This window comes from Petaurus breviceps, unplaced genomic scaffold, assembly GCF_028583685.1.
Source record: "Petaurus breviceps papuanus isolate PSGF00001 unplaced genomic scaffold, PetGlider_PUasm1.0 90977, whole genome shotgun sequence".
NCBI classification, from domain to species: domain Eukaryota; kingdom Metazoa; phylum Chordata; class Mammalia; order Diprotodontia; family Petauridae; genus Petaurus; species Petaurus breviceps.
The window spans coordinates 44,566,121-44,583,850 of record NW_027187391.1 but is presented as its reverse complement, the minus strand read 5'-3'; the positions used below and the strand labels follow the sequence as shown (position 1 = coordinate 44,583,850).

At 36.4% G+C, this 17,730-nt stretch overlaps 1 protein-coding gene across 1 annotated transcript in view; it reads left to right on the top strand.

The window, feature by feature from the left end:
* AFG1L (AFG1 like ATPase) overlaps positions 1-17,730 on the top strand; it is a 190,347-nt gene that overhangs the window by 36,334 nt on the left and 136,283 nt on the right. The window contains exon 3 of the mRNA XM_069077098.1: positions 423-474. Within this exon, the coding sequence (XP_068933199.1) occupies positions 423-474 (52 nt within the window). The remainder of the gene's footprint in view (positions 1-422; positions 475-17,730) is intronic.

The following is a 17,730-nucleotide window of genomic DNA, read 5'->3' as shown; positions in this document are numbered from 1 at the left end:
CTTTTTATAATAACAATAACATAAAAATAATACCTAGCATTTATATGGTGCTTTGAGGTTTTTAAAGTGCTTTACAAATATTATTTCACTTTATCCTCACAGTGATCCTGGGAGGTAGGTACTCCTGTTAGTTCTAGATTATAGACAAGGAAACAGAGGTAAACAAAGGTTAGCTGACTTTGCCAGAGTCACAGCTAGTAAATGTCTGAGGGCAGTTTTGAACTCAGATCTTACAGTACCTGAGTCTAACTTTCTATCCACCGTGCCGTATTGGTCCTTCTCATTTTTGTAAATTTTTTTTTAATATAATACCATGCTTAATCTTGTATTTATCGTGATTAAGAACATTTTTATATTATTGTATAATCATATACACTTTAATTACAGGATCGGAGATTTATAATTTTGTTCTTAATTTGCAGCTTTTTGCAAAGAGAAAACCTCCAAAAGGCCTCTATGTCTATGGAGATGTAGGTAAGTGTGATGAGATTCAATTAAATATGCATACATTTATGTGATCCAGGGCAAATGCTATGATATTCTACCAATGTTAACTTCAATCTTTTACTGTCACTCAGAATCACTAATAGACAAGTGCAAATGAAAACAACTCTGAGATTCCACCTCTCTCCTTTAATGCTGAAAATGATAAAAAAATGAAAACAGTTATTGAGGCAGGTGGGCAGGCTAATATTAATGTGCTGTAGGTGAAGCTTCAAGGTGGTCCGGTCCTACTGGAAAGCAGCTTGAAACCATGCCCAAAGAGCCACTGGATAGAACACATCCTGTGGCCCAGTGATGCTACTGTTACAACTATGCCCCAAAGAGACAAAAGAAAAATTAATAGGATCCACATGTGCAAAAATATTTATAGTGGCTCTTTGTGTGATGGCAGGGAACTAGGAACAATGGAACTTTAAGGGATGAAGAAAGATTTCTATAAAGTGATTCAGAGTGAGGACAACATGGAGGACAATCTGTACCTTAAGAAAACAATACAAAGAAAAACAACTCTGAAAGATTTCAGACCTCTGATATATGCAGTGATCACCTACAGTTCGTGAAGACTCATGATGAAACATATTGCCAACCTTCTGAGAGAGAGGTGGGAGACTAAGGGTGCAGGAGGAAGCATACATTTTCACATATAGGCAAAATTACTTCCTTCTTTCCTCCCTCCCTCCCTTTCTCTCTTCCTTCCCTCCTTCTTTCCTTCCTTCCTTTCTTTCCTACTTTTGCCTACGGCAAAACTATACAAGGGTATAGTTTTTCTTTTTTTATTTGGAGGAATAATTTGAAGGATGGGGAATTAGCATCAAAATTGGAGACAGACAGACAGAGACAGAGAAGAGAGAAGAGAGGGTCATTGAATCATTTAAAAAAAACGCACAGAAGATCTGACCCCATAGTGATATTGGGGTCAGGCCAGAATAGACTGACATTGCTTTCATCCTGATGCCAGAACAGGATCTCAGATTTAGCCCTGGGTCTCAGACTGGGAGAGCTCTATAGCTCTGTTGTTCTGAACTTGCATCCCTTTCCCCTTGACTAATAGTGACTGGGGATAGCAACTTTACTGGTGCTCTGCTTAGGGGTCAATCTGTAGTTTGTTACTTAGACCCAAACTATGGAATAGGCAGCTTGGAAAGTCCAGGAGGGCAACACTTAGACTATGCTCTAGACATACTGCTTAGAGTTTATTGAAAATTTGGAGCTCCCTGTCCAGAACCATACCTGTGATCCTTAAAGAACACAGCACTCAACGTCTAGATAAAGCAGCAGTAGAATTCCAGAGGATACATATTGGCAACATAGAAGGCCACAAAATACCCTGCAGAGGTACACAAAACCAAGCCCTAATACAAAATTGCAATCAAGAAAATAAGGATGGAAAAAAAAGAATTTATCAACAAAATAAAACAGAACAAAAAAGCTTCCATGATAAAGAGATATTATGGTGCTAGGAACACCTAAGATATAACTCCAGAAGAGGAGAATAACTTCAAAACACCTACAAAGTCTTAAAGAAAAATACAGGTTGGCCACTGGGTCAACAAGAATTCTTAGAAGAAATGAAACAGAGTTAAAATGATATTATAAATGAAATAAGAATATTAAAGGAAAAATTTGGGAAAGAAATGAGAGTTATGGAGAAAAGAATTGGAAGGAGAATTAACAGGTTAGCAGAAGAAATATAAAATCTTACCCAAGTAACAATACCTTGAAAATTAGGTTGGACCAAATAGAAATTGATAATAGTAATAATAATGAGAAGTTAATAATAATCCATGAGACAACAAGAAATTTTAAAATAAACTCATATGATTATATCATTGGATGTAGGAAAAAGCTTTTAACTAATTACTGTGTATTTGTGTTAAAAATAGTAAAAAAAAAAAAAAAAGAATAAATGAGCCTTTCCTTAACATGGTAAATAATATATATTTAAGTCCAAGAGCCAGTATTAATGCAGTGGGGATAAACTAGAGTCTTTTCCAGCAAGATTAAGGGCAAAGTAAGCATGTGTATTGTTACTACTACTGGTATTTGATATAGTGTTTAAAATTAGCCCTAGCAATAAGTCAAGAAAAAGAAATTGACAAAATAAGCATAAAGAAGAAACAAAATCATAACTTTTTGAAGATAATATGGTGGTTTATGTAAGAGAGCCCCAGAGAGTCCATCAAAAATTTATTGAAGGGACAGCTAGGTGTTGAAGTGAATAGAGCACTGGCCCTGGAATCAGGAGGACCTGAGTTCAAATTCGGCCTTGGACATTTAACACTACTAGCCATGTGACCTTGGGCAAGTCACTTAACCCCAATTGCCCTGCCTTCTCCCTCCAAAAAAACAGAAAAAAATTATTGAAACAATAAATTTAGCAAAATTGAAGAATACAAAATAATCCTACCCAAATTATCAGCATTTCTGCATGTTAACAACCCAAAACAGCAAAAAGAGAGAAATTCATTTTAAAATAAATTTTAAAAACTATGAAATATTGGGTAGTCTTCCTAACAAGATACACATAGGAATTATATGAATATAATTACAAAAGGCAGTTTAAGAAAATATATATCTAAATAATTGGAAAAATATTGCTGGAAAAATAATAACAAAGTTCATCTGTATGAACAAAAGGTTGAGTATCTCAAGGGAAATAATGAAAGAAAAAAAGTGGGCATGAAGGGGACTTAGCAATAGCAGATCTCAAACTATTCTACAAAGCTGTAATCATCAAAATGATTTACTATTGACTGAAAAAACAGTGAGCTTGATCAGTAGAACAGATTAGGTTTACAACATAGAACATAGAAACCAAATTTTTTTAAACCCCCAAACCTCAGCTAATTAGATAAAAGAGTATTTGACAGGGGTGGCTAGGTGGTGCAGTGAATAGAGAGCACCAGCCCTGTAGTCAGGAGGACCTGAGTTTAAATCCGGCCTCAGACACTTAACACTTACTAGCCATGTGACCCTGGACAAGTCACTTAACCCCAATTGCCCTGCCCTCCCCCCTCTAAGAAACAAAACAAAACAAAACAAAAAGGGTATTTGACAAAAATTTTGGAGTAAAAACTGAATATGACATAGCAGAAATTATGTGTAGATCAATACTGCACAAAGATAAGCTCCTAATGTGTACATAACCTAGACATAACAGGTATATCATAAATGAATTAGAGAAACATGGAAGAAATTACCTTTCAAATCTATGGGTAGGCTAAGAGATACTGACCAAATAAAGGATAGACAGAATCATAGAAGATAAAATGGACAATTTGATTACATAAAATTAAGAAGTTTTTTTTTGAGGGGGGAAGGCAAGGCAGTTGGGGTTAAGTGATTTCCCAAGGTCACACACCTAATAAGTGTATCAAGTGTCTAAAGCTGAATTTGAACTCAGGTCCTCCTGACTCCAGGGTGGGTGCTATATTCACTGTGCCACCTAGCTGCCCCAAATTAAGAAGTTTTTGCATAAACCAATCCAGGGTAGCTAAGATTAAAAGGAAAACCGAAAACTAGACTACAAAACTTCATAGCAAGTTCCTCTGTTAAAGGTCTTCTTTCTAAGGTATATAAGGAACTGATTCATATTTATATGTATAAGCCATTCCTCAGTTGATAGTCAAAGGATATAAAGAGGTAGTTCTCAGGAGGGGGGAAATTAAGTTATCTATACCTATATGAAAAAATGCTCCAATAAAAATGTTCTAATAATTAGAGAAATACAAATTAAGACTGATACTCTACCTAATTTCTATCAGGTTGACAGAGTTGACAAAAAGGGAAAATGACAGATGTTGGTGGGGCTGTAGGATAATGGGCACATTGATGCATTGTTGGTGGAGTTCTGAATTTGTCCATCCATTTTGGAAAGTAATATGGAACTGTGCTCCAAAACATACTAAATTTTGCATGCTCTTTGACTCAGAAATACCACTAGAAGCACTATCCCACAAGAAGATCAAAAAAGAAGAAAAGGTTCTTTAGGTACAAAAATACTTACAGCTCTTTTTATTGTGGCGAGGAAACAAATTTAATGGGCTATTCATTAATTGAAGAATGGTTGAACAAATTATGGTATATAAATATAATGGAATACTATTGTGCTGTAAAAAATGTAAATTTAAAAAAAACCTTGGGAGGAATTATAAGAACCTATACAGAGTGAAGTGACCAAAACCAGAACAATTTATACTATAACCTCAACAATGTAAAAATAGTTTTGAAAGACTTGAATACTCTAATCAATGCAATGACGACTGCCATTCCAGAGGACTTATGATGAAACATGCTAGCCACTTCCTAACAAAGAGGCAATTGGTTCAAGGTTCAGAATGAGGCACACATCTCTGGATATGTCAATGTGGCAATTAGTTTTGCTTGACTATGACTATTTGCTGCATGGTTATTATTTTTCTTATTTTACTTTTCAATGAAATGGTGGTGGTGGGGGAACAGAAAAAAGTAAATGTTATTTGAAAAAACATTTAATTAAAGCTACATTGGTAGGAAAAGAAAAAACAAATGTATAGAAGAGAATCTGAGGAAAGCCAGAAGGAAACAGACAAGCAGAATAGCCTTGGAAATTATATGCTGAATTGATTATATATTTCATATTACAGAGGTGATAGATTTGTATAATAGATTTGTAGTTTTACATAGCTTTATGTAATAGATTTATAATTTCATGTACAATCCTTTTTCTGTTCTATGTATGTGAAAGGGTTCATTTTGTTTGGTGCAAAATTTAGAATAAAATTAACAATATTTTTAAAATATATTTTACTATCTCCCGTGAATGATGGCAATGGGAATGGGAAGGTCTTCTTTTCCAAAAATGGAAAGTCTAGGACTGAGGCCTTCCCCAGTAGTTACTTTTTTGGTACCACTTCTCTTTAGCGTTTTCTGTGCAACATATACTCAGTTAACCAGTTAAGGTCAAAAGTAATTTTACTACAGTATATGGAGCTCTTGAAAAGGACAAAGTTTATATTGGGAAATTAATTACATCTTCATACTCAATGCTCAAATTTTATTGACCTAGTTTAACATACTGCTTAGGTGATGCCCTCTCCTTGTTCTGTTCTAAGCTAAAACCTTTTCCCTTAATTTGTGTCACTTGGTCACTGCAGAAACAAGAATTTTTTCTGATTTCTTCTTTTGTCTTGTACTGCAATCCAATAAATACCTGAGTAGTAATGGTTCTCTGATCTCTCTGTTACAGAAACATTTCTGAAGCAGTTTCTCTGCTTCCTTAACTCACTGGCTCTGGGCAGTTGCCCTGAAGGTTTATTCACTATCAGGCTTTTCCCATCCAACTATCATGTGATCAGCTAACAACAGACTCCTTTTTTTTATAACTCCTGTCCTCTTGCTCAAGTCATCCAGTTCTTTGACCCACAGTTTTTCTCAATAGCTTCCCTTTCTATCCAGGTCAGCAGCAATCACCAGTATCACAAACATCTCCTTCACATTTCCTGACTTTATTTTCCTCTTGCCTGTCGGTCATTTCAGATACCTGAATGATCCACATTTGCATGCATAGACTACATTTTTTTCTGTTGTGAAAATATTATAACCTATAGGAGGGTAATCTATAGTAAATCAAAGGATTATCTTTTCAAAAACAATCTCAGAATATAGAGCTAAAAGAGACTTCTTCATTTTACAAGTCGGATATATGGGGAAAAGTCCACGGTCACACAGACAGAAAATCAACTGCAGAGCAGGTATTTGAACCCTGGTATCCTGCCTCCAAATTCAGTGATATTTCCACTTATAGCATGATGGCTCCATCCCAGGAACGGGAAAGGGAAGGAAGGGAGGGGGGCAGGGAATATGATTGAGTATCAAATTAATTTAAACATAGAGCTATAGTTTTTCTTTTCTCCCCCTGTACTTAGTATCTTAAAAAACACCTCCTGTCTTCAATCTAGTGATTTAATGCTATAAGCAGATCCTTTGGTTTATAAAGGCACATTGTCAGAATCTCTCCTTGAAATTCTTTTGGTGGTTTGAAAATTGTAGTTCTTCTAAGTAAATGCTAGTAGCATAAACTGTCACCATTCCAGGTTCATTGGAAGCTAGGTATACATATAAGCATTTTTATTTGAATCTAATAGGCTTTGGTCATAATTACTTCTCATCTGGATGATAGAAAGCAATTACATTAAGTGGTTAACTCAATGAGTTTGCATATGTCTAGGCTTTTGGAATATCTCTTACATATCCAGCTCTGCAGTGAGCCCTAGTGATTCTTCATCACTCAGGAAAGCATGATTCTTGTTCATGACTTTCATGTTCAATCACCAGTAAAACCAACATGTATTTTCTCCCCAGTATTGTCATCATAAATGGAGATGGTTAGCAAAGTACTGCTTCCACTTCTGCAAAAAGTCCAAAGGAAATGAGGACTTAGGTATTTGTTTATTTTTTAAGCTTCTGTAAATTGTTAGCATTTAATTTGGGAGATTAGCATTTGGCACTCAATGAGCTATGTTAGAGTCTCAGTTCAGATTCTTTCTTAGTGGAATGACTCATGCAAGCCACTTGATTTCTCTGAGACTCAGTTTTCTCATTCACTTCTTTACAGGGGAGATAGAGGGAATGTACCTTGTCAACTTTAAAATGTCAATGTGAGTTATTGTTATTTTTAAAAAGTATTCTCTCTGGGGATGGGTAAGGTGTGTGCCAATATCAGACAAGTTTGAGCAGGTTTGAATAAAGGGCAACAATACAACTAAGTATTGTACAAAATTAGAAAAGGAATAAGAAGATGAAATTGTTCATGCATGTCAGTGAGAGCAGAGGCTCAGATCTTGGAAAAGGAAGGGAGATTACAATCTTGGTCAGTGTTATTTGTTCACACAAAGTAGCAAGTATTCTTATTTCATTTGAGCACAAAGGCAGAGTGTTGCCTATTGTCATTTTATTGTGAGCACAATTCACTTAAAATATCCTCTGTCAGCAAAATTGCCTACATTAAATGTATAAGTAAACAATAAGGGTAGTGTGGCATGGTAGAAAGAGCATCACTCGGAGCCAGGAGAATTGGGTTAAAATCCTGTTTCCTCCACATCATAGCTATGTGACCTCAGGAGCAAGTCATATCTGTGCCTCGGTTTCCTTATCTGAAAACAGGGATAAAAATACTTGTACTACATACCTCACAGAGATATTGTAAGGAATGTGTTATATACATGAATAAATGAAAAAAAAACACATAGGAAATACTTTCTATGTACAAAGCACTATGCTAAGTGCTGAGGAGACAAATGGAAAAGCAAGACAACCCTTACTTTTGAGGCCCTTCCATTCTAATGGAAAAGACAAACATAGATTTCAGCTGCAAGGTGGAGGGAAAGGTGGTAAAGCAGATGGTAATGTGTTTTCTTTAATATCATTTTGACTGATAGGGTCCATTTCTGATGCTGATCCTTTGGACAGTGCCAAGGATTTTGATTGTAAGCACTCCTTTGAGATGGTGGCCTAGTGTATAGACTTGGAGCCAGGAAGGCCAGAGTTGTAATCCTGCCCCAGACAAGTACCAACTGCGTGACCGCCCCAGCAACTCTCTTGGCTTCAATTTCTTCTTATTTAAAACGGAGAGTAATAGCCCCTGCCTCATGGCACTATTATAAGGACCAAATGAGATAGTAAATGTAAAATTCTTTGCAAACCTTAAAACATTACATAAACATTAATATTGATGATGATATTACAAAAGTTATAGATTTACTTTCCATTTTCATTCTGTATCTAAGCTAATTTGTTTCTAGATATCTTTAAATATCACCAAGTATCAGTTTCTTTTATATAGTAACTACTATATTCTTTTTCTCAGAATTATACTTTCAATCCCTATTCCTCACCAATCCTTTTTTAGTGGCATGTCACCGCACAGCATATTTCATAGAGATAAAGAAAATGAAACTAGTCTGCTTATATTTCTTGCCTCCCCCCTGTTGTGTCCCCCCGCCCCCATCATCTTGAAGCTGATCATCAGTCCACTGTCCTTTTGTTTCCCGATCCATTCCTTCTCTCTTCATAGAAGTGTTGGGGGAAGGGGAGATTAATTAGAGAATCTCTTTAAATTCCAGTGAACTCTGTGAGAAAGTTGACACATAGATTAATGACATCATTATAGCCCCATCCAGGAGCTAAATGTTTATCTTAATTTTTAAAAAACAAAATGTATTTAGTACATTTAAAACAAGAATCTAATGCTATACTAAGATGGCAGTTTTCCCTGCCTACCATCCCTGCTCTGGCCTCATCCTTTCCCTGTAACTCATTTACATAAGATTTTTTTCTTTGGCTCTGCTGGCAGCCTAGGTAATTGTGGAGATGTTGATTGTTTCAGGGAACTTGGAGGCTAATAAAAGTGAAACTTATCCTTCAGGTCTTTTCCCCCATTGCATCTAGGTTTAGTCTGGCCCAATCCTTGTTGTCACTGGGAGAATGACTTCACCAGTTGAAAAGTAGCCTTGGGGTTGAAACCCCAGCTGTTTGCTTGGAGACTGAGACAGAACCAAGGTCTTTGGCACATTTCCTATTTCTCTGGCAGTGAGAGTAGAGCAAATCAGGACAACACGAGGGGGCAATGTGGAGCTGTTTCTTTGCTCATAGAACCATTTTTTTTTTAGTTGTAGATGTGAAGGGCTTACTCTAAACAAAATGGTAAAGGGAGAAATACAATCTTTGTGGTTCAGTGGAAGAGAGCAGTGGGCTGAAAGCTAGGAGACTTGGGGCTAGGGGAATCTTGTCATGGCCATGCTCTCTAGTAGTTGGGCAAACCTATTTAATTACCTGACCCTCTTTTTCTTCACTTATAAAGTTAGGTAATTGGACTGTATCAGTTATTCGCAAAAATCTTTTTGAATATGAGATTCTCCATTTGACAATTTTTTTGGTGGATTTTCATATAAAAGTGGAATTTTTTGGGTGGATTTCCACATAAAAGTAGTTATGCTGTTAGATATATTGATTAAGAAACTACAAAATAACAAATACTGTTATTTAGTACTACTTTTAAATGAATGAAATTTTTATTAACCAAAAACATTTACGTGCATTGGAAAATAGTAATACAAGTGGGAGGTATATGTATTTGGTCTTTTTGGTTATTTTACTGAGGTGTTTAATGAATGACTGGTGGTATTCTATAGCTTTCTGAGATTAGAAGTCTGAACCTAGTGTACAATGAAGGTTCATGGAGCTTGTTTCTGCATTTATATTTCAATGAAAAAGACAGAAAATCCACTTTCTGAAAGACTTTTGTTGAGTGAATAAATAAAGCATTTGCTTAGCACTTATTGTGTATAAACACTATGCTAAACCCTGGAGATAAAAAGAGAAAAACAAGATAGTCCCTACTCTCAGGGAGCTCACATTCTATTGGGCAGAGACAATATATAGAGAAGGTTTCAGCCACAACTTAGATGGAAAGATCCTGTGGAAAAAAACATCAGATACTTCACAGTTTTATCAGATAGTTCTGGATACTCAGAATGAACATAGAAGTCAAATTCTTTCATATGAAGATTATTTAAAATTTTTATCCATGCAATGTCAAGAGAACTCCAGAGTACAAGGCCTAGAATGTTGGCTGTATCTTCTGTGGTGTATTTATGGGAGGACATGGAGGAGAGTCACACAGGATGAAAATGATGTCATAGATGATGTCATGAAGAGAGTTTAATCTGAGTATTGGTTTTGCTTCTGAGTGCTACATTTTTAGCAAGGATATTGATGAGCTGGAGAGCATCTAGAGTTGAACAAGAGGTGGTAAAAGGACTTATGATCATGCCATATGAGGATTAGACATCCTTAAAAGATGTGTATGGGGTGACTAGGTGGCTCAGTGAGTAATAGCGCTGGTCCCAAAGTTGGGAGGACCCGGGATCAGTTCCGGCCTCAGATACTTAGCACCCACACAAAATAACTGTCTGTGTAACCTTGGGCAAGTTACTTAACCCCAATTGCTTTATTAAAAAAAAAATAAAAGATGTGTGTACATGTGTATGTATGTAGATAGATATATAGATACATCTTTCTGTCTATGGAGAAGAGAAGATGGGACAAGATAGCTGTATCTGAAAGACTTTCATGTATGTACAAGGATCAAATGTGATAATATTTATAGAGTGTTTGGCACACCGTGCCGGGCACATCTAGGTATCTAATAAAAGCTTGTTTCCTTCTTCATTCTCTCCCTCTAATTAATGAAAATAACAGGATGTTCTATGCCATAATTTAAAAATTAGGGCATATCATTTATCAGTTGAGAATACCCCTTCTAATGAGTTAAAGAATCAGTCAATCAATCAAAGTTATGAACTACGTACTGACAAGACTTTAATCATTTTGGAGGAGCAAAGTTAGCTCTGAGTCATTGGTTAAAATCAGATGATGTTACATAGGAAATACATTGCTATTGGTTGAAAGAATTAGGCACATCTCTGGGCCTTTTTATGTACCATAGCGGAGAGATAGTCAAGCTTTGGGAGCACTATAAATTACAGGCCCACTTTTACCCCTATGCCAGAGGATAGGAGTTGGCTCATTTCTCCAACCCACATTGACCAAGCCATTAGAGAGAATGGAAAAATAACAAATGATGCTTGTAGCCAGAAACTGAGAGGGGACAAATGATCTCCCTTAGGAAACAGTGTGACCTTGGCTAGTCCCTTTACCTCCTTGTACTCCAGAGTCTTCATTTGTAAAATGAAGGGATTGGACTAGATGGCTTCTAAGACCCCCTTTATCCTGAAATTTTTTATCATATCTTGATCCCAGTTGTTCCCCACTCAATGAAGATCTTCAAGCAAAGGCTAGATGACTGATTAAAAAAAAAATGCAAGGGAAATACCAGACATACCAGGAAAAGGCAGCTTTAGGAAATAGACCTCTTTAAGGAAGAGAGGAGATGATTGCAAGGACTCAACAAAGGAACTGACTCTCAACTCACAGAGCCCAGCAGAGAACCATCCTGAAGGAAGACTTCATAAGGATTCCACCAATGGAAAAAAGGCCTTCCATTCAATAATGAACTGGGTTTTTTAAAAACCCTTTTTTGGTGGATTTCCATTGGAAATTTTTTGCTCTAAACTTGAGCCCACTTTCTCCTAGCTTCTGTGGGTTGTTGTGGCAAAGTATGTCTCAGACTTCTGAGGGCATATATTTTTATACCTGTTCTTACTGTATAAAGTTAGTAAACACCTTTTTTTCTAAAAGCCAATTTACTATGGCTAGCTAGTTGATAATCAGTAGGGAGTACACCAGTTTGGGGTTCATGATTGGTAATCCCATTCTTCAATATTACCCCTAGAATCCTGAGGGGAAAAGTAATAGTCAGCTGCCCTCTAGTTACTTGGCCTGCTAATGTGAGTAGGGTTGGAAGAACAAGTCTAGAGTGCCTGCTACATATAGACAAGGGACAGGGTTGTTATAAGGACCAGATGAGTTAACATATATAAAGTACCTCCTTTTTTTTCTGCTAATCATATGTAAAAAAAAAATTAACATGTTGTTTTTAAAATTTTGAGTTCCAAATTCTCTTTCTCCCTGACCCCCCCCCCCGCCAACTTGAGAAAGCTAGCAGTTTGATATAGATTATACATGTAAAGTCATGCAAAACATTTCCACATTAGCCGTTTACAAAAGAAAACACGGACAAAACAAAGGCAAGAAAAATAAAGAAAGTTAAAAAAGTATTCTTTGATCTGCATTCAGACTCCTATCAGTCCTTTCTCTGGAAGTGGATAACATTTTCCATCATAAGTCCTTCAGGATTGTCTTGGATTGTTGCATTGCCGAGAATAGCTAAGTAATTCACAGTTAATCATTGTACAATATTGCTGTTACTGTGTACAGTGTGCTTCTGGTTCCGGTCACTTCACTTTACATCATTTTATTTATGTCTTCCCAGGTTTTTCTGAAAGTATCCTGCTCATCATTTCTTATAGAACTGTATTTCATCACAATTGTATACCACAATTTGTTAAGCCGTTCCCCAACTGATAAGCCTACTCTCAATTTCAAGTTCTTTGCCACCAAAAAAGAGCTGCAATAAATGAATGAATATGAATAAATAAATACTACACAGAGGTTCTTTTCCTTTTTCTTTGATTTTTTGGGATACAGACCTAGTAGTGGTATAAAGTACTTTTAAAGAGCTAGTTCGTACATGAGACCTATGGCTAGAGCAAGAATAGTGAGTAGAGTTGCAGAGAAGCAGATTTAGACTTCACATAAAGAAGAATGTATTAATGATTACAGCTGTTCAAAAGTGGAATGAGCTACCTTGGGAGACAGCGTGAGCTTAGGTTAGTCCCTTTACTTCCTTGTCCTCCAGATTCTTCATTTGTAAATGAAGGGATTGGACTAAATTGGATTAAATGGACTAAAGTCCCCTCTGTCTCCAAACTTATGACCCTAGTTGTACACTCACCACCCACCCCTCACAGTGGAGATTTTCAAACAGAGGCTAGATGACCACTTAAAAAAAAAAAACTCGTTCTTTTTATTCTGAACTTAACTAAATAAACGAACATTTAAATATACAAAGTAGAAAAAAAAAGAGGATTTTACATGAACTGCAAATCTGTTACATAGCTTTCTTTTCATTTTAAATGTATAACCAATTCAACTTTCAAAGCTGTCCTACTTGTCTTCTGGACAGCCTTCTGTACTCTTTTTTTTTTTTTTTGCCTTTTGGAGGGCGGTTGGGGTTAAGTAACTTGCCCAAGGTTACACGGCTAGTTTTGTTTGTGTGTGTGTGTGTGTGTGTGTGTGTGTGTGTGTGTGTGTGTGTGTGTGTGTGTGTGTGTGTGTGTTAAGTGTCTGAGGCTGGAACCGAACTCAGGTCCTCCCGACTCAGGGGCCTGCGCTGAAATCACCGTGCCACCTAGCCACCCTGCCTTCTGTACTCTTGATATTCTTTTTCTTCTTATTTCAGCAGCTCTTTCATTATTCTCCTCTACTCTCCCATTCTTCATTGAAAGAAAAGAAAAGCCTTTGTAACAAATAATGCACATTGTCAAGCAAAACAATTCTCATGTTGGCCATGTCCAAAGATGTCTCATTCTACATCTTTACTCTATCTCCTTCCTGTCCAGAGGTGGGCATCATGATTCATCAGCAGTGCTCTGGAATTGGATTTGCTTATTGAAGATGACCATTTATTGAGTATTTTGTGGAGGGGATTATTGTTCAAGTATTAAGTGGAACTATCATATGACATCCTGTAACATTTAGGTAACCCTTTGTTTCATAACTAGGTGGCACGGTGGATAGAGTATTGGATTTGAAGTCAGGAAGTTCTGAGTTCAAATCTAGCCTCAGATATTAGCTGTGGAACCCTTAGCAAATCACTTAACCTCTTTGTGCCTCAGTTTCCTCATCTATAAAATGAGGATAATAATAGCACTTACTTCCTAGGCTTGTTGTGAAGCTGGAATCAGATAAATTTCTAAAGTACTTTATAAACCTTAAAAGGCTATATAAATGCCTAGTTATTACTATTATTACTATTACTCCTTAACTAATATACATTTAACACCTTACATGTTACACCTCCACAGTTTGTTTAGAAGAATAAAAATGTTTCTCAGGTGTTTAAAATTTATTCTGTGATCTCATTGATTTAAGGCACACAGAGCACAATGTATCTGTGTCTGCCCATTATATTTGGCTCTCATCTGTGCCCTCCCAAAGGCTCACCAGTGTCTACCCAATGTCAGGGAGGTCTTTATTGCTTTTTCCCAATACCTTCAGTGAAGCATTCTGGCCATCTAATACATGTCATTTCTTTTTTTTTTCTTTTTTTGGAGGGTAATTGGGGTTAAGTGACTTGCCCAAGATCATACGGCTAGTTAAGTGTTAAGTGTCTGAGGCCTGATTTGAACTCAGGTCCTCCTGACTCCAGGGCCAGTGCTGTATTCACTGCACCACCTAGCCGCCCCTATGCATGTCATTTCTTAATCTCATTAGATGAGCAGCCCATTTTCTCTGTCAAACAATTCTTTGATAACACCCTTTAATCCTGTTCTCTTTTTGTAAGTCCTTAGATATATCTTGCAACCTGTTTACACTCACCATGTGTCTTTCTGTTGCCCTCTGTATGATACTTAAATTTAGTTCTTTGGACTGATAATTAGCTATTCCCTGGTTTCTGTTAGCATAAAATAATGCTTTAGCAGAAGAAAGGATCAAAAAAGAAGATGCAACAATTTAGAGAACATCTTAATCTAAAGAATTATCACAGAGCATTTGTTTGCCAAAATGGGGGTCAGAACTCCTAAATCATCAATTTTGAAAAAGAGATACTTAAAATTCAAAGGGATACTTGAGAAATTGAATGTGAGCTGTTACTGTTATTTGTACTGCCTTCCAAATGGTGTTTATGTCTTTGGGGCATGGGGCTTTCTTAATCTTGTTTCTTTCATTGTCCATTTTTTGGTATATTTTTGGTTGCTCAGTATTTCTCCCTAGCAATATTTTATGCAATTTGGTACATAATGAAAATGTTTAAACAAATTTTGGCAGGTAACAAGTGAAAATCAAAAGAAGCTTTGTTTCAAAAGCTCACATGTGCATTTTAAGTTTGGTCTTGGCCTATTTATCAGCATGTTAGAGAAGTTCTTTTACTACAGTATGATTTGTTAGATTTTTTTTTTATCTTTGATCAAAGGAGTATTGAACACTAGGGGACCTGGATTTGAATCCTTCTTCCCCTTAGTAGCCATGTGAACTTAAGAATTTTTTATCCTCTCTGGACTTTAGTTTACTTTTCTTACATTATTTTTACTTTTTATTTAAAATGGGAATGTTGAATGATGCTTAAGGGCTTTTCTAGCACTGAATCCATGGTCCCATCAACAACTTGGTGACTAGTGATTTATCATCATGAAAACTAAGTGCAAATATTTGTGTAGATACCATTGGTTAGTGGATAGAGCTATGGATATCTAGATATAAATCCTGGCTTTGCTACTTACTGACTTGGATTGACCTTATCACTTTATAACTCTGAGCCTTAATTTCCTTTATAAAATGAGGAGATTGGACCAAATGACCTCTAAGTTTATTTACAGCTCTAAATCCTATAATTTAATAAAATTTTCAGATTCACTTACTATGTATGTCCTAAAATAAACATATACAGTAAAACCTTATGAATTTAGACTACTGGGGATAAGAAGGAAAATAACTAGGTTAAAACCATCGCTTTATTGAATACGTAAGAATGATTTATGATCAGCAAATCCCATACCAAGCCAATAAGCATTTATTAAGTACTTACTATGTGTCAGGCACTGTGCCAAGCAATAGGGGTACAAAAAAAAGGCAAATAAAGCAAAACAGTCCCTGCTCTTAAGGGGCTCACAGTCTAAATAGGAGTCATAGTTAACATTACAAACAACTATGTACAAGATATAGACTGAGATAATCTTAAAGGGAAGGCACTAAGATGAAAGAGGACTCTGGGAAAGATTTCTTGTAGTTGGTGGGACATGGATTGAGACTTGAAGCCAGGAGGTAGAGATGAGGAGGGAGAGAGTTCTAGGCATGGGAAACAACCAGTGAAAATGTCCAGAGTTGAAAGATGGAATATCATGTTCTAGAAATAGCCGGGAGGTCACTGTCTAAAAAGATAGAATGGGCCAGATAATGAAGAACTTGAAAAGCCAAATAGAGTATTTGATATGTGATTCTGGAGGTGATAGGGAACCATTGGAGTTTATATGAAATTTATTACCACCATCCTAAGGAGTATCCATTTCTTATATTTTGGATGTTTCTAAGAAGCTCAAAAAGAGTTAACTTTCCTAAATAGGTGAGTACTTTCCCCAAAATCTCATTTCCTCTACAAACTGATACTTCTAGGCTCACCTTTTTTTTCATAGTTCGTACGAAAATGAATAACCAATTGGAATTATCATAAATTCCTACCTAACGATTTAATGACATTTTATTATAGCCAATTACAAGTGTGTTTCGCTTCATTCAATAGATGTATTTCTGAAAAGTTGTATTTTTAATATTTTAAATAAATCTAATAAATTAAAATTCATTAGAGGAACTCAGTATTTAAAAGAATGAAAGATTCTTTTAAAATGTGAATATAGTTACTAATGATGTTTCCATTCAGTTTTGTAAGCTTGGAATTTCATATCCAATAAGCTGGTCTGGTGCCAAATTTATTTCATATAGCTGAAAGGGGGCCAGAAAAATACACAAAAATTATCTCACTTCTGCAACTGACTCTGATAGATAAATAAGTGTGTACTGTGATAGAAGTTGAAGAAGTTCACTGAGTTTAGCATATTAAACAAATAATATTAGTGATTAGATGCACCTATTGATGTTGAACTCTTTGGAAATAGAATGTGAGCAAGAAGACTTTGTTGCTTGGGCAAATTTTGTACTTCTTGTGCCAAGGTAAAAATTTCTTTTCCAGTTCTTCCTTCTTTAGCTCTCATTCTGTTTATTTTTCTTTAAATATTGACTTTTCTTAAGCTCTTGTTTCATCTCTTCCAGGAATTCTAGCTGAGTTTGTTCACAAATTGTGTTTTTCTCTGAGGCTTTGCTTGTAGATGTTTTGGAGTTATTCTTGCCTTCTAAGTTTGTCCTGAGTTTCCCTGCCACCATAATATCTCTTTGGATTCTTTTTGATTCTCATTCTTCTAGCTTACTTACTGACTTTGGATTTGATTTTAAGGCTGTTGCTACTTAAGGTATCGAGTGTTGTGTTTTTCCAGGATCTCAGGGATTGGCGGGGACCTGCAGGCCTTCAGTATTCCCAAAGTCATCTGATCCAGGGCAAAGTATGATTGTTGTCTCTTTGTTCTGAGCTTTGCAAGTTTCCAACCTGGGTTTTGGTCTTTGTAACAGTAGATGCTCTTGGACTGAACCTGTAGCAGCCAGTTGGAAAACTCTGTTTCTTCACAATGACAGTCTGAGATTCCTGCCCTGGTCATTCCTCTGCAGGCTGGGCTAGATACTGGAAGTGAGACTGGGGTCTGAGCCACACAACTGCTGCCTGATTCTGAACTTACTCCTCTCCCAGAACACAGCCCAGGGCCTACTGTGCTTCTAGCCTTGGCCTGCCACCCATGAGCACAGGTCCTCTTTTTAGTCCTCCTCAAATCTGTGGCCCAGAACTGGGGAGTGAATGACAAAGATAATCGTGGTACCCCGATACTAGTCTATAGTGATGTC